The 22,681-nt window shown below is 37.5% G+C and overlaps 1 protein-coding gene across 1 annotated transcript; it reads left to right on the forward strand.

Moving 5' to 3' along the window:
- Nucleotides 1–411: 411 nt before the first annotated feature.
- TFAM (transcription factor A, mitochondrial) lies at nt 412–15,115 on the forward strand. The gene is made up of 7 exons (XM_019731912.2): nt 412–659; nt 1,209–1,327; nt 2,551–2,621; nt 3,048–3,197; nt 6,350–6,445; nt 11,248–11,304; nt 11,788–15,115. The coding sequence occupies exons 1-7, from the start codon at nt 559–561 to the stop codon at nt 11,932–11,934; spliced, it is 741 nt and encodes a 246-aa protein (XP_019587471.1). The 5' UTR covers nt 412–558; the 3' UTR covers nt 11,935–15,115.
- Nucleotides 15,116–22,681: the final 7,566 nt, after the last annotated feature.

The raw sequence follows: 22,681 nt of genomic DNA on the forward strand, positions 1-22,681 counted from the left end.
GTTGATCTGAGCGGCTCTGCTGGATGTTCAGCACCGGCCAACCTGACCTCAGAGCAACGTGGGCGGCACAACCATCCAGTGTTCTTGTGGTATAACTGTTACGTATCAGCTTTTCGGGCCATCACAGGCAGACGCCAACCAGTGTCAGGTCCTGGTGAGAGCGCCGCAGTTCCTCCATCATCTCGGGTCCCGGGGAGGAACCGACTGCGGAGGCGGGGGCCGGGGGCAGAGGCGGCTCAGCAGCGCCCCCTCCAGGCCAGGGCCCTCCGCAGGCGAGCCGGGCTGCGGCCTCCTTTCTTCGCTTCCGAGCTCCTCCTCCTTTTTTGCAGTCCCGCCCACCGGAGGGAAGCCACTGCAGCGCCTGCGCCAATTCTGCCTTGTCCCACCCCCATCTACCAACCGGAAGTTAACAGGCTTCCCATAGTGCCTCGCGAGTGGTGGGCATGATAGCGAACCCGGGACGGTGGTACGCGGGTTCAACTTGTCGTTGTTGGGGTTCTGTTGTGCCAGGGGGCTCCACGAGGTTGGGGCCCGGTGACTGCCTTGTCGGCGGGTGCAATGGCGCTTCTTCGGGGCGTGTGGGGCGTGCTGAGTGCACTGGGAAAGTCCGGAGCTGCTCTCTGCGCGGACTGTGGCGGTCGACTGCGCTCTCCCTTCAGGTAAGACAGCTCGCCTGCGCCTCAGCAGGCGGTAGGGCTCAGGATGCCCAGGGGCTGGAACGTAGACGGCTCCTTCCACTTTCTGCTCCTCCTGGGAGGTCAGGGCCACCTTGAGCCTTAGGGTCAGACCTCGACCTTGCCAAGGGACCGGTGGCTTTGATACCAGGCCTTACTCCCGTAGTACCCAGCACCTTACTTCCGGCCATCCCCCACCTTCCCGCCTCCCCACTGTCCAGGAGCACCTGCAAACGGCGTTGTCTGCAGACTCGCGCCAAGAGTCTCCCGCCATCGTCTAGGCATTGAGGAGGCGGAGCCCAGGAGCGGGCGTACAGGTGCTTTCTCCGCTCTGCCCGTGGTCGAAGTGAAGGACTTTGAGACTTCAGTTTTGCAGTCTCTTCCCTCTGGTTAGGATAGGATTTTAAGTGTCACTCGCTTACTTGTTGAAGGTGTAGATAGCATCTTGATAACATCTTATTTGGTATTTATATACGTATGAATATTTCTTCTTAAATGCTTGACATTGATTATTTTCTTTTTATTTATATGTAGTTTTGTGTATGTACCGAGATGGTTTTCATCCACCTTGAGTAGTTATCCAAAGAAGCCTATGACTTCATACGTTCGATTTTCTAAAGAACAGCTACCCATATTTAAAGCTCAGAACCCAGGTAAGGAGTTTGGGGGCTTGTACTCTGATGTAATAAAGAGGCCACTAAGCAGATAAACTGCAAACTTGATTTGTTCTACCAAACCATCCAGTGAGTGCAGGAACTAACCATTCTTTTGGATGGTCTTAAAATAGGAGGTATAGCATTTTTTCCAGACAGAAATGCTTTAACTAGGACTGAGAACTAATAAAAGATATTTTAAAAATAGTAGTATGTAGAGTGGAAATCATCAGAGAAGAGGATGTAAAAAAGCTTTTGTTCAGGTGTAGTTGCCACTGGTTTAGAGGACCATTGATGAATCATTTTATCTCTTGCTTAGCTCCTTCTGCCTCAGGGAATTGTTAATGAAGTTGCAATGAAATAAGTTCTGTGGGAGTGTTAGGTAAACTGTAAAGCTCTATACAACTTACTGCTAATTTCAAGAGATTTTATACTGAAAGATTTCCAGATAGGATGTTTGTTGACTCCCTAGAAAGACTGTGGGGCCTTTATTTGAGGTTGTTGTGTAAAGATGATTACTAAATTAATAGTTAACCTTTGCTTATGATTTCTAAAGCCCTTTCACATGCAGTATTATCTACGACAGGGCATTTGTGAAAATCAAATGAGCTATAATAAAAATTTTTATGTTATAAAGAATTGGTTTATAAGAGATGCATAAATACATTTTTTAAAATGTAGGAGTTGAAACTACTAAGTGGTTTGTTAAAGCGTTTATACCTGTCTTTCCAGTTAAGATGAGGAAGGAAATGGGGACTAATGAATTGATTTTAGAATAATTTAGTTTGTTTGCAAATGGTATTTCTGTAATTGAAATACAACGTGGTATGTAATTCAAAACTATATTTTGTTGTTTATTCGGGTTCTATGAACTTAGTTCCTAAAAGACAAAAAAATGTTTGATTGAATATGAAGTAAACAACTTGAAGCACTGGACTACCCAACTGCTTAAACTAGCAATCACTTTCTGTGGACTCTTTTGGTGATACGTGATATACATCTTGGTTATTAGATAGGGAACTTAAACAATTTGGATAAAGTATTAAATTATCATAAATTAGTTGGTTAAAGAAAAGCTAAATCATTGTGTTAAATTGTGTGTGGTGTAGAAGTATCTAATAGAACTTATAGAGCTAATAGATTATACTTTCTTGGAACTCTTTAGAAATTAATCCTGAGACATAAAATTGTGACATCTTTTCTCATTTTATTCCAATCCATAGATGCAAAAAATTCAGAACTAATTAAAAAAATCGCCGAGATATGGAGGGAACTTCCTGATGCAGAGAAAAAAGTAAGCATATAGGTTTTCAACATGGCTGTTCAGTTATTGTGCAGTTAGGAACAATTGTCATGTCCCTTAAGGGACCAGATGACCCACAGTTTTTTTTGTTTTGTTTTGTTTTGTTTTTAACATCTATTATCTACAAATGAACTTCATACCTTCTGATCTATATAAATGACAGTATGGATGAATGTGGATGGTGATGAAGGTTTGGCAGCAATTTAAAGACTAATTGCTAGACTCTCACCTTGGTTAGCATGTATATGAAAAAAATACATGTTTTTAATCCGTATAAATGTGATCCCAGAGCACATTTCCCATTTGGTGGGTCAGTCTGACTTTATCTGAAATGATGCAGTTGTCTTTCGTCGGCAGTTATGCTATGTTTAATTTACTAGCAAGTTCACTGACTTCATACTGGTTTTTTATTCATAGATATATGAAGATGCTTATAAGGCAGACTGGCAGGCATACAAAGAAGAGATCAACAGAATTCAAGAACAGCTAACTCCAAGTCAGCTGGTATCTTTGGAAAAAGAAATCATGCAAAAACGTTTAAAAAAGAAAGCGATAATAAAAAAGAGAGTGAGTATCATTTAAATATTCTTTTCCTTTGACAAAAAAATGAAATTTGTGTAACTCTGCATATGGGTGGTTTTCTCTTATTTTGATGATATGTGTGGTGATGAGGTAGAATGCCATCAGATGTCCTTCAGTTAGGAATAGCTCTCTTCTTGCCACTAGGACCACTTACTGTTGAGTCTATCTTGGAATCCCTTATTGCTACTTTTGGATGTATTCGAATTTAAGATATATATGAAAGTTGTAGGAACAAATTATGGAACAACTAAATCAGGAACAGTAAGAATCTTTGCTTCTGGATCTTGTCTAGAATAGCTTACTGATTTGAATTGTTCTGTAGGTAATGGTGAGTGTGATTCTGAATATTGCTGAATAGACTGAATTTATTAACGCATCAGGGTAAAGTGCCTGTTGTATCTAATCAAATAAGTGCCTTTAGGTTAAAATACTATTTTTCCTCATTAAAACCGTCACATGGTTCAAAAATTGTAGTTCTCAGCATAAGGTATTAATCCACATAAATCCCATTGTTTAAAATGGAATTTCGAACATTCTTCTGTAGAACCAGTATTAGGTGTAAGGTGGTCAGCGGGCTTGTCCAGTACATATACTATAGGAAATGGCCATCAGAATTAAAACTGTTCCTCTGAAAAAGTAGATTACAGCCTTTACTGTGACATGCCAAGATACCTGTCCCTGACCCTAATGTCTTAAGTCCTCCTACCAATTTCAGGTCAATGATGGTAATCTAAGGCGGCTGATTCAATTAGTAAAAGGGATACAGAAGAGATACCAAGAGTGAGAAATACAATCTCTGCATAGGGCTGGTATTTGGAGAGGTGTGAGTTCTAGAGTTTACTATCCCTTTCTTTTCAGTGCATCCAGCCAGTGCTAAGAGTGGGAAGGGCCAGAAATGAGGATTGGGCAGATAAAGGGTTTCCTTTTCAAATATTTCTTTTCTTCCTTTCTCTCTTCTCTTGGTATTCCCATCATGCTTTTGTTACACCTACTGTAGTTGCCCCATAGTCCTTGGATATTCTGTTCTGTGTTTTTCCCCAGTCTTTGTTCTCTTTCCTTTTGGGTTTTCCAGGATTCTATTAATATGTCCTCTAGCTGAAAGATTCTTTCCTCACCTGTATCCAGCCTACTATTAAGCACATCAAAGGCATTCTTTATTTCAGTTACTGTTTTTGCTCTCTAGCATTTTTTGGTTCTTTCTTAGGATTCCCGCCTCTCTGCTTGCATTGCCATCTGTTGTAGCATGCTGTCTAGAGCTGTTAGCATATTAATCATAGTTGTTTTAAATGCCTGATAATTCCACCATCTCTGCCCTGTCTGGTGCTGATGCTTTCTTTGTCTCTTCAAACTATGTATTTTGTCTCTTAGTATGCCTTGGAATTTTTTTCTTGATAACTGGGCATGATGTACTGCGCAAAAGGAATTGCTGTTAAATAGGCCTTAATGTGATGGTGGATGTGGCCGCAAGGGAAGTGTTCTTTAGTCATTTGATTAGGTCCTGGGCTTTCAGTGACCCTATGCTTCTTGACTGTGAACTGCGCAGTGTTTCTCAGTTTTTTTCCCTCCCCCCTAGGTGGGACAGGATAGCTAGAGTGGGCTGGAGTTGGCTATTTCCCCTCCTTCAGGTCATTTAAGCTCTGATAATACCCCAGCAGGTTAGGCTGTGTCTAGGTAACTAGTTTCCCCGAGGGCAGGCCTTGTTAAGAAGACAGGGTGCTCATGCGTTTCAAAATGGTTCCTTTTCTCCTCTCCATGCTGGAACCAGGGGGGGATTTTTCTAGATAGTTATTGTGGGAGTCTGGTTAAGCTCCTGGAGTTGTAAATCTCACAGTATTGTGAGGGCCCTCAAATGACTGGATTCCCTGGAGTTTTTAAACTCTGAGTTGTCCACACAGAGCCTCCAGCAGTACATTACTTACAGTTCAGGTTTTCTTACCCAGCACTGGTTCACATAGCAGTTCCTCCTGAGTCTTTTTGCTCCTCTGCTCTGGTAAGCCTCAGCTCTCAATATTCATTTGTCTGTCTCTCCAGTCTTGGGGGCAAGCAGCAGTTGCCCATTGTCGTCCTTTCATGCATCCAAGGAGAGCTGTTGATTTTTCAGTCTGTTCAGAAAGCTTTATACTTTTAGGATGGAGCAGTGACTTCCAAGCTCTTGTTGAACCTGAAGCCTGAGGGTTGTTTTTTCCCTCAGACTTCCAATCCCTCATTCCCTGTTGGAATTTTTCTTCCCATTACAGATTCCCAGTACCAACTAGTTAGAGATCAGGTGAGGCGTGTGGGAACCAGAAAGTTGCAAGTGAAGCATCTAGTAGTAATGCTAGAAATAAAAGGGGCTATATATAGTTAAGTTGTGAAGTGCCTGGAAGCTACAGTAGTTTTCATGACAGAGAGGTTCAGAAAGAAGGAAGTGACTAGCTGTAAGTCAGCGGAGCCTTACTTTCACTGATGAGTAAAACTTGGATTTATTATTGACTTAACAAATTGTCATTAAAAGTCACAAAATTTTATAAATTACAAGTACTACGCACTATCCAAATTCTGACTCCTAGGTTAGGATAATGTAATGTCTCTCATTCTCTGAACTTAGAAACTAAATTGATATAGACAGCAAGAGGTACTTGTGTTCTTTTTCATCTTTTCTTCCCCTCCCTTTGATACTGAGTAAAAAGAATTTAACACATCTATTGAGGTTTAAAGGTTGAGAGACATGCAGGGAAAGAAATGAAATGAGAGCTATTAAACAGATACTCTATGTCCATGAGTTGTGGAGGTACGTAGTGGTTTAGCCAAGGAGATGGTAGTATCCTGTAAGGATGAAACTGAGATTGTTTTATCTTTTAAAAAAGATTTTGTACATATGTCCTCAGTTATTCAGTTCATGGAGACCATGAAAATGATATGTAAAAGAAATATTTTTGTATGGAAAGTAACTCATAAAATATTATAATTTTCAAAACTTAGTGCTATCAAAAATTCTGATTCTAGGAGAGAACCATCACATACTTTATATAAGAATCGTAACATTCACTTTAAGGAACATTCTGTGTAATACATAGTAGTAAATACAGTTTCTGTAAGTAAAATTAAGTCTCATAGAGGTTAAAATTGTATGTAACTCTTCCATTTTTATTACTCAGGAGTTAACAATGCTTGGAAAACCGAAAAGACCTCGCTCAGCTTATAACATTTATATATCTGAACGCTTCCAGGAAGCTAAGGATGGTTCATCACAGGTAAAACAGAGCTGTCTTTGTTTTAAATTTTTTATTTTAATTTGAAACATACTCAGTCAGGAAATTTTAGGGATGCCATATGTCAGGTGGTGAAAAAAAGTAGTAAAGTACTATGATCAAATACTATATACGAATAAGACCTTCGTTTTTTTATCTTTTTTATAGAAAAATCCTTTTTCTTACTATGTAGAATTAATATGAGTACGTAGGTGCCAATATGTGTATTTTCAACTTTTTTTATTTAAAAAACCTAAAAATTTTTCAAGTTTACAGAGATGTTAAAGATCTGGAGACTTATCCAGCAATTCTTAACTGTATTACAGTCAGTGGGAAAGAATCAGAACAGAACTATAATGTTTTTTTACTGGGATTTGAATATAACCTGTTGCTTCATGTTTCATATCCTTTAATAAAATTTTGGTTATGCCCATGGGGATGTTTTATATGGATGTTACTATATGAATGTGTCAAAGAAAAAAAGTGGTCATTCCTGTTGTGGCTTAGTCTTTCCTTTGTTTCCTTAGAAGCTCCAAATTGACCATTGTATTTTTCTTTTTATATTATGACATGATAAGAAGAGTGTATGTTCAGATCCCTAACTCTTGTCAATCTGAGATGAAGTTCTTTTTCCACTTTTCCCTTTTGGGTTATTTGGTTTCATGATTCATTTCACACATCCTGCTTAACATATGATCAAAGAATGTGTACATGTGATGTAGTCTTACCTGGCTAAATAGTTTTACTGATTTACTCCCTTTGGGATTTTAAATTCAGTTTCTATGGCCCTACATTGCTAAAATGCAAGCCTGTTTATTTTTTTAGTTGCAATTTGCTCAGTCACTAACTTACCTTGGAGTTAGTTGTTTTGTCAGTATAAGAAAGTTATATGCTAGAGAATCCTCCTAAATCAGTGGTCTCAACTCTGACTGCATCTTGGAATCACCAGGGAAGCCTAATGCCTGGGCACTACCCCTGGAAATAAAAATTACCTCGACTATATAATTTTTATTCATTAAAAAATAGTGGTTATACATCCTCATAGTTTAAAGAATCAAAATAAGGCGTGTTATGAAAGATACTAGTCTTCACTGCCCTGTCATATTTCTTACTCCAGAAGCAAATTCCACTGTTTTAGCTGATTCTTGTGGTATTTACCTCCATATCTCTAAATAACATCCTTATGTTGTTACTTCTTGATTTTTTTCAATTTTTAGCATTACTTATATTTTAGGCATTGCCCTTCATTATTTAAAATGAACATTTAAACGTTTCTCATCCCACTGTTCATTTTTTCATCCTCCTACCTCTCAATATTATCATAATTTTGGTTATATTATTATGATTACATAAGCCCTATTCATAGCTGAGCTGTGGTATTTGCTACGACTGACTGTTTTACCTTTCTGGCAAAACTTAACTTTCCCTGAAGTTGGTTATATTTTGTTTGCTTAGTTTTTTATGTACTGTCAATAATTTAACCTCAAACTCTTCAATATTCACCAGCTTTCTGTATATTTAGATACATTAGCTACTCTGTCAGCTTCATTCTGGAGCCTCTGATTTTTTCCAGTTTGGTTGTTGCCTTCTGTGCCTAGTGCATAGCTGACATCCTGCGATCTTCCTTCATCGTCATCCTTGTGGTGCTTTTGCTTCTGTTGTCGTCTTTCTTGTTTACTGATTCTGTTATAGCATCTCCCCTAGTGAGGGTACATGGGAGATACGCTTTTTGAGTTCTTGAATGTCTGAAAGTGTCTCTGTTACGTTTGATAGTTTGGGCATAGAATTCTGTTTCATGTTCTTTGAAAATTTAAAAAATAATGCTCCTTTCTTTTGTAGCTTCTTGTATTGCTTTTGAGATGTGTAAAGCCATTTGATTATTGGTCCTTTGAATGTGATCTGGTTTTTCTTTTCCCCTCCCTTTCCCTCTTTTTTTCCTTTGTTCTGACGCTCTAGAACTCTTATTTGTTTGTTCATCTTCTGAATTGGTACTTTAATTTTCTTATCTTTTCTGTATTGTTTTTCTCAGACTTTTTTTTGCTTTTCTTTCTGGGATACAGTGTGCATTTTCATTTAATCTTCCTGTTTTCAGCATGGTACCGTTGCCCTTAACTATACCTGGTATCCACAGAATAATTATTTTACTGTGTTGAGAGATGAACGTCCCAGAATCTACCCACAGTGGGCATGTAACCTCTTTTTAAACACTTTCCAGTCTTCCTGGTTTTAACCTGACTCCGCCTCTTTTTTATACTTATCTGGTGCTGCCAATTCCTGAGCTACTTGGGGAATTCTACATTGTAAAACACTTTGCTTTTTTTGGCTTTCCCCATTGCCAGTTTAGGAATAGCTTTCATGGGTTATGTAAGCCAGGAACCATTTCTCCATCTGCTTTTCAGCTTCAGCTTTTGTGTTGTACTCTCTCTCCCATTATCTTTGTCCATATGGGTTTATGCCTTACAATTTTTTGTTTATTCCCTTAATGTTTGTTTATTTTAACATAGACAACAGAGATTTATTGCTCACAGTTCTGGAGGCTGGGGAAGTCCAAGATCCAGGCGCTGTTGTGGTCGCCTGCTGGTGAGGGCCCTCTTCCAGGTTCATAGCTGGCGCTTTCTCACTGTTGTGCTCACATAGTGGAAGGGCTCATTTAACGGAGTTTTAGGAGGGAGAAAAATATCTTTCCTTCTCTTTAATTTTTTTTAATGAATTATTTTTATTGAAAGATCAGATTATTTATGCATACAACTTCATGAATTATTGTTGAACTCAGTGAATGTGAAACTATATGGATAGTAAAGAGTTAGTTATGAAAGAATCGAGAGCGTTAAAGTAATTGCTTCCAAGTTAAGAGTCAGCAGTTTAGTGAGTAACCATTCCTGAATATATTAGAACTGTTTGTAAAGGTAAGTTTAAAATGTTCAAAACATAATGGTTATGTAATCTCAGATACTATCTGGTATCTCTATTTTTGTTGATAGGAAAATAAAATTAAGTCAAAGATCTGGTGAAAATAATAAAGTTCATTAATCTCACTCTGCTTCTCCTTAAAATCGTTGATGATTTCCTCATAGCTTTAAACAGGTACTTTTCAGACTATATGTCTCTCTCCCTTACAGTCCTCCTTCTACCCCTCTGTTCATTTTCTATGCTCATTTTCTGTCCGTCCATTTTTCCCTTCATTCTCTGCTCTCTGGGAGCAACAGCACAGGTGGTGTGAAGTGTGCTGACTCTCCTCTCTGTCTTTCTTCCTGCCACGGCATCCCTGTATCCCTTTAATTTTATAGATGAAGAACCAAGCCAACAGAGGTAGAACTTTTTCAAAGTCACGTAATTAAGTTCAGCTGAGTAGAATTAAGGACTGGTGTTGTATTGTTCCTAGGATTAAACCTTGGCACACATTTTAGAGTAAAACACTAAGCTACAGGGAAGAAATAAAAACACTTAGTCTCTGAAGTTAGGCAGTGACAGAATGTAGGTTATATTTGAATATTAGTATTTTTGAATCAAAAAAGATAAATATCTGCACAATAAAGGAAACCATCAACAAAATGAAGAGGTAGCCTACCTAATGGGAGTAAATATTTGCATATCATAAGGAGTTAATATCCAAAATATATGAAGAATTTATACAATTCATTAGCTGAAAAACCAATCTGATCAAAAAATGAGTAGAGGATCGGATTAAACATTTTTCCAAAAAAGACATAGGTGGCTAACAGGTACATGAAAAGATGCTTAACATCGCTAATTATCGGGGAAATGCAAATTAGAACCACAATTCACCTGGCAACCTGTTAGAGTGGCTGTTATCAAAGACAAGAAATAACAAGTGCTGGCGAGGATGTGGAGGAAATTAAACCTGTATGACAGTTGGTGGGAGCGTAAATTTCTGTAGCTTCTATGGAAAGCAGTATGGAGGTTCCTGAAAAAATTAATAAAAAGAGCTACCATACGTCCAGCAATTCTGGATATTTATCCAAAGAAGAAGAAGACACTAACTTGAAAAGATATCTGAATCCCCATGTTCATTGCAGCATGATTTACAACAACCAAGATGTGAAATCTAAGTGTCCATCAATGGATGAATGGATAAGGAAACTGATATATATGTATATAAAGTAGAATATTATTCAGCCATAAAAAGAAGGAAAACTTGCTATTCGCGGCAACATGGATGGATCTTGAAAGTATTGTGCTAAGAAAAAAGTCAGACAAGAGAAAGACAAATACCGTATGATCTCACTTATATGTGGACTCTGAAAAAAAATGAACAAACTGAGTTCATAGATACAGAGAACATGTTGGTAGTTGCCAGGGATGGGGTGTGGGTGAAATGGATGATGGTGGCCAAAAGGTACAAACTTTCAGATATAAAATATTTAAGTCCTGAGGATATAGTGCACAGATGGGAACAATAGTTAATAAAACTGTATTGCATATTTGAAAGTTTCTCAGAGAATAGATCTTAAAAGTTCTGATAAGAAAAGTTATGGTGATGGATGTTAACTAGACTTGTGATCATTTCAGAATATGTACAAATATTGAATCATGTTGTACACTTGAAATTAATATAGTGTTATATGTCAATTATATCTCAATAAAAAAGATAAATATCTTCATCCAGGTATTTTGTATATTTTAACAGTTTAATAGTTTAATTTAGAATGAAATGATGTTAAGAACTGATGAGGGTTGCCTGTGATTCTTGTTTTCTGAGTTTTTGTTGTTGGAATGAGTAATAAAAAATATTTTTAATCACTGAATTCCCTACACCTGGTACTTAAACATATGTTGTTTTACAGTTAAAGCTGAAGGCTGTAAATGAAAGCTGGAAAAATCTCTCTAGTTCTCAAAAGCAAGTAAGTAGTATGGTTTTCGTTTCAAGTGTCTGGTTAGATATCTGTGAGAGACTATTAGGAGAAGGCTTAATTCATGTGAAAACCTTATATTACTAACAACACAGTTAAGGTATTGTTAAATAATTTCATATTCTTAGAACCAATTTAGCTTTTTTCTTTTGGTAGATTTTGACTGCAAATAAAATTGGTATTTAAAATAATGCCACACAGAATTTAGTGTCCACTATATCCTGTGACAGTCTCATCCTGCCTCTGCTCCTTTCCCATATCTCAAACCCTGACATTATAACAAGTTCATTAATACAAGGTCTTTATCTCTTACCTTTTTTTCATCTAATTTTTATCTCACAAAAAACATTGCTTCTCCTGTCCCACTTTATACATGTAGGATAATGTAATCTAGAGTATATGAGGAAGCATTCCAGAAATTAATTGCAAAGTTTCTTCTAAAGAAATCATTTTAACAATGACACTTTTTCTCAGGTATATATTCAACTTGCTGAAGATGATAAAATTCGTTATTATAATGAAATCAAATCGTGGGAAGAACAAATGGTTGAAGTTGGACGTAATGATCTTCTCCGTCGCAAAATGATGAAGCCCCAGGCAAAAAGCACTGAGAAGAGTTAAATAGAAGATTATGTTCATAATGGATAGTTACAAGAAACCAATTAGGTCTCAATACCTGAAGCTTGTAAAATTAGAAAGGATAAAAGTGGTAAACATTTTATACTTAATTCCTTTTTCTTTAGCCCATGGACTTCTGCCGGTTCAATACATTCTTGTATTATAACATCTTGCTTGGAAAACCCAAACAGATAAAAAAGTTCATGCGAAATTTATTTTCTGTTTAGGAACTTCTAAGGAACAAAATAATCCATGAAATGTATCAGAAATCATTTTACCTTTGATAAAGGTGAATCAGACTGTGAAGGTTTTTTTGTACTTGATGACTGTGGAAAGACTATTCTTGTTTCCTTATTTTATGGAGGCAGGAGTTTTCTGTTCAGAAGTGTCCCAAATTGTAGACATGGTGTTCTGTGGTATAATTGTGCATTTTTAATAGACCTTTTCTAGGTAAATTCCAATTCCTACTGTGTTTCCCCAAAAATAAGAGCTAGCCAGACAATCAGCTCTAATGTGTCTTTTGGAGACAATATAAGACTCGGTCTTATATTTTATTACACAAAACCCAGTCTTATTTTACTGTAATGTAATATAAAATAAGACCAGGTCTTACATTAAGACCCGGTCTTGCTCCAAAAGACACGTTGCTCCAAAAGACATATTAGAGCTGATTGTCTAGCTAGGTCTTATTTTCAGGGAAACGGTAGGTATAATTCATATGATATTCAGAGTTGATGGTGGTACATGCAAGGATTGCTGGTTTTGGTTGCAATTTTTTGTACAGGGGATGGAGAGATTTATAAACCTTTTCCTCTGTCTTTTTTCCTAAAGTAAAAACTAAGAAATTATGTACCAAATCTATGCATATTGTTATATATTGCATAGAATAAATTTTTTGTGTTTCTTAATGACATGTTTTAAGGTGAAACATTTGTTTTACGGCTTCTTTTTCTTTTTTTTCAAATATGGGTTTGTATTCTGAATTATTTTTTCTCTCTCATGTGAATATATTTATCCTGAAAGTAGAGAACTTGTTTGGTAAGTTTTAAAATGAGAGATCTTAAAAACAAAGTCTCCAAAGTCTCTAGACTTAGAATCTGTAATTTTTAAACATTTTATATAACATATAAAAGCCTATATAAGGGACAGCAAACACTGGCCTGTGGGCCAAATTCAGCCCACTGCCTGCTTTTCATGGCCTGGGAGCTAAGAATTGTGTTTACAATTTTAAATGGTTAAAAAAAATACTTCAAGACACATGAAAATTATGTGAAATTCAGTGTCCATAGATAAAGTCTTACTGGCAAACAGCCATACTCATTCGTTTATTTATTTATGGCTGCTTTTGTGCAACAACGAGAGTTGAGTTGTTACAGACAGTAGCCTGCAAAGCCTAAAATATTTACTGTCTGACCCTTTACAGAAAAAGTTTGCCAATCCATGGTCTACAATATAGTGTAGTGTGACAAGTGTTCCAGCATATTAATATGTTGGGATAGGTTTTTAAATGGTTCCAGAGGTTCTTGTTTTTGGAATCTTTGTCATCATCAACGAGGGAAAAAGGTCAAATTGCTAAAGAAGCTAAACAAACTGTTGTCCCAGTGTTAGCAAGAAAAATAATCTTGTTTCAAATTACATTGCAGTATAATAAAGATGATCCATTTAGTGTGGGATGAGATTTTCTTAAATTATTTGCTATGGCTTGGTAAAGTGTACCTTAAAAGTTTTCCAGTCAGCGCATACCAAAAAACCTTACCGTCTTTTAGCATTTGTTTTTCCTCTTAGGAGAGTCAAATAAAAGTTTTCAAAATCCACACCACCTTTTTGAGCAAAATAATTCATCTTTTGTCATCAGTTCACAGGAATAGGATAACTCAAAATTTATATGTACTTTACATTATGCAAAACATTTAGAAATTCTAGGTTTCTGATCTCCAGGAAAAAAATTGAAGATTTTTGTATAAAGTCATGAAAAGATACCTTGTTAAATACTGAACTTGACAAAGGTAGGAACTGAAGAGAAAAATACAATTTAAGAGGAAGCTTAAGATTTAAAGCTTAAAGATACAAAGTTGAGTGTTTTCAAACAACTTTGTTCTGTGGTTATGAATACAGGACAAAGTTGGCTATTAGTTAAAGAAATACCATGGGGTAGAGGAGTTGGGGAAAAAGAGGTGTGCTAGTGTCGATCACAGCCTTTCTCAGTTTGCTTTCCAGGAGAGAATTAAGCCCTAATTCTCTTTGGCATCTAGAATGGTACTGACCATGTACCATACTTAGGAAAATGAAGGAAATCACTGAAATCATTTCCTGTGTTCTGTGCTTCAGATGAGCCCAGGGAGCGCACAGGAGTTAGTGTTTATAATACAGGATGGCTGAGGTAAACATCTGTAGGACAAAACGCAGTATAAAATATCTTTTAGTTACCTTTTTCTGAGCTCTTGGCATTCAACTGTATATACTATTTTATACAGAACACATCAAATCATACTTTCTCAGTTAGGAAGTTCCTTGTCTAGTAAGTTCTCAAATATTTACAACTTAATATAGGAAAAAAGAGTGAAACGGTGAAAAGAGAGCAAAACCATTTTATGATAATACCAAATTTTATTTGATTTGTTCTGAAAGATTGTTAATACTTTAAATATGGTAATCTGATTCCATGCCTTTTTTAGTAAACCAGTACATGTTGAAGAGTGGAATACCACATACCAAATGCCATCCAGTTTAACAACATGCATAAATTCTATATTGTTATAAAGAATAAGACCTTACATCACTAACCAGTGGCAACTCATAAAGCCCTGCTTTTTAGACTTCAGTTGACCCAACAAATTAACTGCTGTAGAAGCTAAAGAAGAGTACTAGGGGCAAAGATGCTGAAGAAACGAAATGTGTATGTTGTTCTGAGCGTGTGCAGTTCAGAGTCAGAGATTTTTATACTTTTGTTCATTGGAGTACCAATAGTAAGTTTTTTTGAAACAATTTAGTGACAGAGTTGTGTGATTATTTTACTTTCTGTCTATTTAAAAGATACTGTGTGCAGAGTCCGCCTACCGTAATGTAATTTTGCTATTGATTATGGCTCCTTTCTTGGAAATGCCATTTTTTTAACAAGTTATATTTTTTATAGTTGCTCTGAATGTGTATATTTAAATTTCTGAATAAAATACTACTGAGTTGATTTTAAGTAGCAAACTTTATTGCTTTTTCTGACATTTACTGTACCTAGAGTTAATCACCGGGCAGTTTTTATATAGTTAAGTGATAGTATCCATTGTTTTTCTTAATTTTATTAATATTTTAAAATAAGAATATTCTCTCCCTTTGTTTCCTCTCCTGACAGCCACTCTTCTTCCCTTTATAATACCAAGCTCCTACAGATAAATTTGAAAATGTTATAAGGACAGACTGTTGAAATTTTAAAGCACTAGTATTCTTTTTAAAGTTGAACCTTTGGGAAGAATCAGAAAATGAACATGTTCATTATTTTGAATTTGTGAAACTTTCCAAACAAAGTAAAACTATACAAAGCTAGTATCAATTTTTCACATTGTTCACAAATAAACTACTTTTGCTAATCGATTAAATCACTGCTTATATTTAATGGAAAATACATAAAATCATTTTCTAGTGCAGTCATCCCTGGGTGTTTGCAGGTGATTGGTTCCAGGATCCTCCACACTCACAGATAACAAAATCTGAATGCTCAAGGCCCTTATATGAAATAGTATACTGAATAGTTGTTAAACTGTACTGTTTAGGGAATAATGACAAGAAAAAATATCTGTTCATATTCAGTATGGTCAGAACCACCTGGGCCTAACTACTAAGTGCACATCAGCAACAGTGTAACTTTTTTTCACATATTTTCAATGTGGTTGCAGAACCCATGGATACGGAGGGCCAACTGCACATTTAAAAGTATTTTTTAAATGTATAGTTTTCTGGCTAAGGAGCTAAAAAAATTTGACCCTAAAGAATTTTAAATAAGCTGAACATTTAAAAATCACCCTAACATTATGTAAATCATTCTTATATAATGGTTTCTGATTTACATATGTGATGTGCAAGAATATATTTGAACTTATTCTTTGCCTGTATTAAAATTTGTCCAATTTCACTCCCCCATAAATCATGTATAAGATAGGGGAAGAAGAAAGGGGAGTACACAGTTTTGACTCAGACTTATTATATAGGCTGCTGACTTACCAGCTTTCACATTAAAAACTGATTTGGTTACACCCTCTTTAAGGTTCTATTTTTACTGGAAATTTTGTGCATTGAATCATGAGTAGAATTAAGTGATGAGAGGAGGGCTCCAAATTTGTTTATTAAATATTCAGAAATTGTTGAACCATTATCATTCTACTCAATTTTGGATTTTTTTCCTCAGTCACCAGTCAGAACAGGTCCTCAATATTTGTGTAACAAAGATAAACAGGACTTTTACTGATGGTAGATATTTATAGATCCCAGTAGTTTTTCCAAGCTGGAATTTATACCCCGACTATGAGACTACATACACTATATGGGGATAGTGGAGATTTGTTAAAAGTGTAGAAATTTTGTCTTGATTTTGACATTTAACATCTGAATTTATGTAAGCTTAGTATCCAATGTTAATTAGACCTAAATAATTCAGGATATTTTCCCAAAGCTATTCCCTCACACTCAGTTTTCATTTTTGCTGGGCTCCTACTTATCATTTGTATTAAGAGCCTGAATGAGTGGATGTTGAGACATGTCACAACCCTTAGCCAATACTATTATTGACAGTTTTATCTTCGATTCAGAAGGGAAGTGTTTATCTTTTTAAATGGCAAATGGGAATTGACTGCTTTTAAATTTATTTTTTAAATATTTTTATTAAAAGATAGAGTTAACGTGCTTCATATCAGTTTCAGGTGTGCACCACAGTTAATTCAACATTTATATACCTAAATAAGTGATACCATGAGTCCAGCAACCACCTGACACTGCTATGCTATCACAATGTTGACTATAGTCCCTGTGCTGTGCGTTACATCCCCATGACTTATTTATTTTATACCTGGAAATTTGAACCTCTTATTCCTTTTCACCTTTTCCCCCCTCTTTTTAAAATTTTCAATTACAGTTGACACTCAATATTATTTTGTATTAATTTCAGATGTGCAGCATAGTGGTTAGACATTTGTATAATTTAAGAAGTGATCCCCCTGATTAGTACTCACCTGGCACTATATATTGCTATTACCATATTACTGACTATATTCCCTATGCTTTACATCCCCATGACTATTTTGTAACTACCAATTTGTACTTCTTAATTCCTTCAACTTTTTCACCCTGTACCCCAAACCCCCTCCCATCTTTCACCCCGATAAACCTAGTACCATCTGACACCATACATATTTATTACAATAAATACATACGTATTTATTGACTTCCTTGTGCTATGCCCTACAGCCCCATGACTACTTTGTATCAACTTATTTGTACTTCTTAATCTCTTTCCCCTTTTCACTCTGCCTCCCAACCCCCTTTTCATCTGGTAACCATCAAAATATTCTTTGTATCATGAGTGTATTTCTGTTTTGTTTATTTTGTTCTTTAGATTCCACATACAAATGAAATCACATAGCATCTGTCTTTCTCTGTCTGGTATACTCCACTCAGCACAGTCTCCCCCAGGTCCATCTATACTGCTGCAGATGGCAAGAACCTGTTCCCTTCCATGGCTGAGCAATATTGCATTGTATATATGTACCACCTTCTCTTTATCCATTCTATCGACGGACACCCAGGCTGCCTCCATATCTTGTCCATTGCAAACAATCCTGCAATGAACATATGGATGCAAATGTTTCCTTGAAGTAGCATTTTGGGTTTCTTCAGATAAATACCCAGAAGTGGGATCACTGGGTCCTTCTTTGTCTCTTGTCACACCTTTGTTTTAAAATCTATTTTGTCTGGCGTAAGTATTGCTACCCCAGCTTTTTTTTTGTTTTTTTCATTTCCATTTTCATGAAATAACTTTTTCCGTCCCTTTCCATCTGAAGTGAGTCTCTTGTAGTAGGCAACATATGTAAGTGTTTTGTTTTCTTATCCATTCAGCCACCCTATGTTTTTGATTGGAGCATTTAATCCATTTACATTGGGAGTGATTGTTGATAGATATGTAGTTATTGTCATTTTATTATTCATGTTTTTGTCCCCTCTCCACCCCATCTTGAAGAAATCCCTCTAAGATTCCTTGTAATACTGGTTTGGTGGTGATGGACTCCTTTAGCTTTTTCCTTGTCTGGGAAGCTCTTTATTTGTTCTTCGATTTTTAAATGATAACCTTGCTGGGTAAAATAGTCTTGGCTGTAGATCTTGCATTTCATCACTTTGAATACTTCTTGCCAGTCCCTTCTGGTCTGAAAACTTTCTGCAGAGAAATCAGCTGACAATCTTATGTGAGTTCTCTTACAAGTTACTAGTTGCCTTTCTTTTGCTGCTTTTAGGATTCTCTTTGTCTTTAACCTTTGCTAATTTAATTATAATGTGTCTTGGTGTGGGCCTGTTTGGGTTCATCTTGTTTGGGACTCTGCATTGTCTGGACTTGTATGTCTATTTCCTTCACCAGGTTAGGAAAGTTTTCAGTCATTATTTCTTCAAATAGGATCTCAATCCCTTGCTTTCTCTCTTCTGTGGTACCCCCATGTTGTGAACGTTGTTATGCTTGATGTTGTCCCAGAGGTCTCTTGAACTATCCTCATTTTTTTTTCCCTTTTGCTGTTCCGATTGGGTGTTTTCTGCTACCTTGACTTCCCAATTGTTGATTTGATCCTCTGCTGGTGATTCCTTCTAATTCATTCTACATTTCAGTTATTGTATTCTTCACTTTGGATTGGTTCTTTTTTATGGTTTCTGTGTCTTTTTTAATGCTTGCTATCTCTTTGTTGTGATTCTCACTAAGTTCTTTGAAAATCCTTATAACAAGTGTTTTGAACTGTCTCTGGTAGGTTGCTCACCTCCATTTTGTTTAATTATTTTTCTGAGGTTTTCTCCTGTTCTTTCATTTGGGATATATTTCTTAGTTTCCTCATTTTGGCTGCCTCTCTGTGTTTGTTCATATGTATTAGGTAGATCTGCTGTGTCTCCCAGTCTTGCTGGGTGGCCTTATGTAGTAGGTGCCTTCTGCAGCCCACTGGCACAGTTTCCCTGGTCACCTGTGCTGGGTGCTCCAGGTGTGTCCCTTACGTGGGTGTGTGTGCCCTCTGGTTACATTTGAGCCTTGATTGCTATTGGCACATCAGTGGGTGGGATTGACTCTCAAGCTGATTGACTGTGGGGTTTGGCCATGTCCACAGCTTACGGTCTGCTGTGAGGGGGAGCTTACTACACAAAGCAGGATTCTCCCCAGTGGGCTCTGGTGCTTGTTGAGCCCACCCTTTGGGTATGCCACTTGGGCTAATTGAGTGGTGCTCTGCTGTGGTCTGAAACCAATCTCCAAGTATGTTTGTTCTGGGGCCTCTTGGGAGGGGCTCCAGTGCATACCCAGGTCTTCCTCTGCCTGTGACCAGCTTGGGACTACCTGATAGGAGCTACAGAGCGATCCTCGGTTGTTTGCTGCCTGTGCTGGACCTGGAGATGCATAGGAAAGGCCATGGTGTGAACCCAGGGCAGGGTCTCAGTGAGTCACCAGGGTGGAGCAAGCAGAGCTCACCAGACCCATCATTCAGATTTGGCCATGGGTGTGGGGGAGGGCTCAACACAGGAAAGATGGCGCCCGCCTGCTGGCTGCTCCACACAGGGAAAATGATGACTATCCTCCAAGCCTCACCTGAAGCCACATGCGTCAGTCTGCCCCCTGAGACACTGTCCCTCTGATGGAGCCCAGGATGAGTGCCTGTGAGTGAGTCTCTGTGGGCCCTTTAAGAGGATGTCTGTGTTTCCCATAACCTTCTGTCCCATCCAGACAGTTGGAATCCCCACTGTTTTTTACAGCCAGATGTTGTGGGGGTTCCTCTTCCCAGCACCAGTACTCCAGGCTGGGGAGGCTGGTGTGGGGAGGGTCCCTCACTCCTCTGGGGGTGGGGGGGATCCTCTGGCCAAGATATTTCTCCCAATTTTCATCTGCCACAGGGAGGTTTGGGGCTAGCTCCTTTGTGTGTCCGCCCCTCCTAGCAATCTCTACGTGACTTCTTTATATCCTTAGTTATAAAACTTCTGTTCAGCTGGTTCAGATGGTTCTCCATGTTGATTGTTCTATAATTTAGTTGTAATTTTGATGTGTTCATGGGATGAGGCGAGCCCAGCGTTTATCTACTCCACCATCTTGGATCCTCCTCTAGGAATTGATTATAGATTCAATTTGTTGCTGAGTGGTAAGGAAAAGAAAACATACATGAACAAAATAATTAGAACTAGCCATTGCTTTCTATAAAGACCAAGGGATGTAAAAAGGTTTAAAAATGGTGAGATTAAGCCCTCTTCCCTTTTCCTCTTCCAAGATTTCATTAAAGTGATGGAAGAAATGCAAAACAGAGGCGACAATATAGCAACATTAGAAAAGAAAGTACCATTAATAGAACAGCAATTTCTGGGTATTTTTGAACAACAGGTAGATGGGGATCAACCGGTACTCATTGGTGCCAATATGAGCAAGCCACATAAGGTGAGTGAAGCAGAAACAGAGGTCTCACCAATTCTGAGCAGTGGAGGCTAGTAGCGAAGGTTAGCTCCTAAGGTGGTTGGAGAGAAATTGGGGTTGGGTGGGACAGGAGAAGAGTAAGTGCAAATGTACAAACTAAGGAGCGTTTGTTTCTCCTCTACTATTATTTTGCTTAAACTGAGGAAAGTAGAGCGATAAGCTATTTTATAATGGGCTCTTTGTTCAAACTAGTTTCTGTGATTCTCAACCCTTGCTCAATAGAATGAACCCTAGAGCTTTTAAATATGCAGATGCCTAGGCTAGAATCTGCAGGGTGGAACCGGGCATTGGAGTTTTTGTGATAATTCTTTTGGTAGAATACTGTGCAGCTAGGATTGAGAACCACTTGGTGGGAAGAGTGTTATAACTCAGAGCTTCCCAACCTGGTGGTAATGGCTGGTATTGAGTGGGTTTTTTAAAAAGTGGGAAATTTTGTGTGTGTGTGTGTGTGTGTGTGTGTGTGTGTGTGTGTGTATACATATACATATGTATATATACAAATATATGTGTATACATATTATACATACACACATATACGTGATCTGATAATTAAGTTCGTAAACTCATCCTAGAAAAAGTGCTACATACCTCATTGCTGAATATCACTACAGTCACCTTCGAAGTACTCCCCTTGGGAAGTTCTGCACTGATGCCTGCACCTAGTCCACCCTTCAAAGCAATTTTGGAACTCTTTCTGGAATGGCCATCAGAGCTGTCGTCGTATTACCCTTGATGTCCTGAATGTTATCAAAATTTCTTCCTATAAATATTTCCTTTATCTTCAGGTAAAGGAAGAAGTCATTGGGGGCCAGATCAGGTGAGTAGGGAGGGTGTTTCCAATACAGGTATTTATTTACTGGCTAAAAATTCTCTCACAGACAGTGCTGTGTAGGCTGGTTCATTATCATAATACAAGAGCCATGAATTGTTTGGCGAAAAGTTCAGGTCGTTTTTGTCTAACTTTTTCATGCAGCCTTTTCAGCCCTTCCAAGTAGTAAATTTGGTTAACTGTTTGTCCAGTTGGCACAAACTCATAATGAATAATCCCTCTGATATCAAAGAAGGTTAGCAACATTTTGCAACAAGTTCATGAATTTGTTGCAGACCTCGTATAGCTGCCACTGCCTACATCATTAAAGATCACAAATCAACAACCTAAGCCTTCTACTCTAAGACAGGATAAAGAAGAGCAAACTAAGCCCAAGTAAGCAGACAGAATGAAATAAGAATTAGAACAGGAATTAATAAAATAGACAATAGAGAAAGTCAATGAAACCAAACGTTGGTTATTTGAACTGATGAATAAAACAAACTTTTAGCTAGATTAACCTAGGAAAAAAGATTCAAATTATAAGAATTTGAAATGAAAGCGGGAACTTTACTACAGACTGTACAGAAATAAAAAGGATTATAAAGAAATACTATGAGCAACATTATGCTAACGAATTAAATGAAATGAACAAATTCCTAGAAAGACAAATTACTAAAATATATAAGCTGTAGTATAGCTAATAATCTGGGAGGAAGTGGAGTTATTTTCTGAAGTTAGCTGGTCATGAAAAACATTTAAATGTTATTTAAAGCTGTACATTAATGGAAGAGATAAAGCTATAAGGAAAATTGGGGGATGGAGTAGTGTTGCTATAAGTGATTAAAATTTTCATAGCTTATGGAGACATTATTTATACTTAAATAAAATTGCAGCGGTACAGTCCTATTAGAGTTATTGATGTAATCATCATACTAAAACCTGAAGGTGGAGTGGCTAGCCTCAGAGGTGGAAATAAGTATGAGAGGGCAGGAAGTGAGACTTGCTTTTCTTCTGCTACCCTTCTGACTTATGTTTTTATTTTTATATTATTTAAATCAATTTTTTTTAATTAGGGAAGGGGCACAGGACTTTATTGCGGAAGAGTGTGTACTTCCAGGACTTTTTTCCAAGTCAAGTTGTCCTTTCAATCTTAATTGTGGAGGGTGCAGCTCAGCTCCAGGTCCCGTTGCCATTGCTAGTTGCAGGGGGCGCAGCCCACCATCCCTCCTGGGAGTCGAACCAGCAACCTTGAGGTT

This window comes from Rhinolophus sinicus, linkage group LG07 (genome assembly GCF_036562045.2).
Source record: "Rhinolophus sinicus isolate RSC01 linkage group LG07, ASM3656204v1, whole genome shotgun sequence".
Classification (NCBI taxonomy): Eukaryota; Metazoa; Chordata; class Mammalia; order Chiroptera; family Rhinolophidae; genus Rhinolophus; species Rhinolophus sinicus.

Excerpts from the sequence above, each read along its gene's own strand:
- TFAM (XM_019731912.2), top strand. The coding sequence starts at position 559 with ATGGCGCTTCTTCGGGGCGTGTGGGGCGTGCTGAGTGCACTGGGAAAG. Across the intron at positions 3,198-6,349 it reads AAGCGATAATAAAAAAGAGA|GAGTTAACAATGCTTGGAAA; the intron begins GTGAGTATCATT and ends TTTATTACTCAG. Across the intron at positions 6,446-11,247 it reads CTAAGGATGGTTCATCACAG|TTAAAGCTGAAGGCTGTAAA; the intron begins GTAAAACAGAGC and ends GTTGTTTTACAG.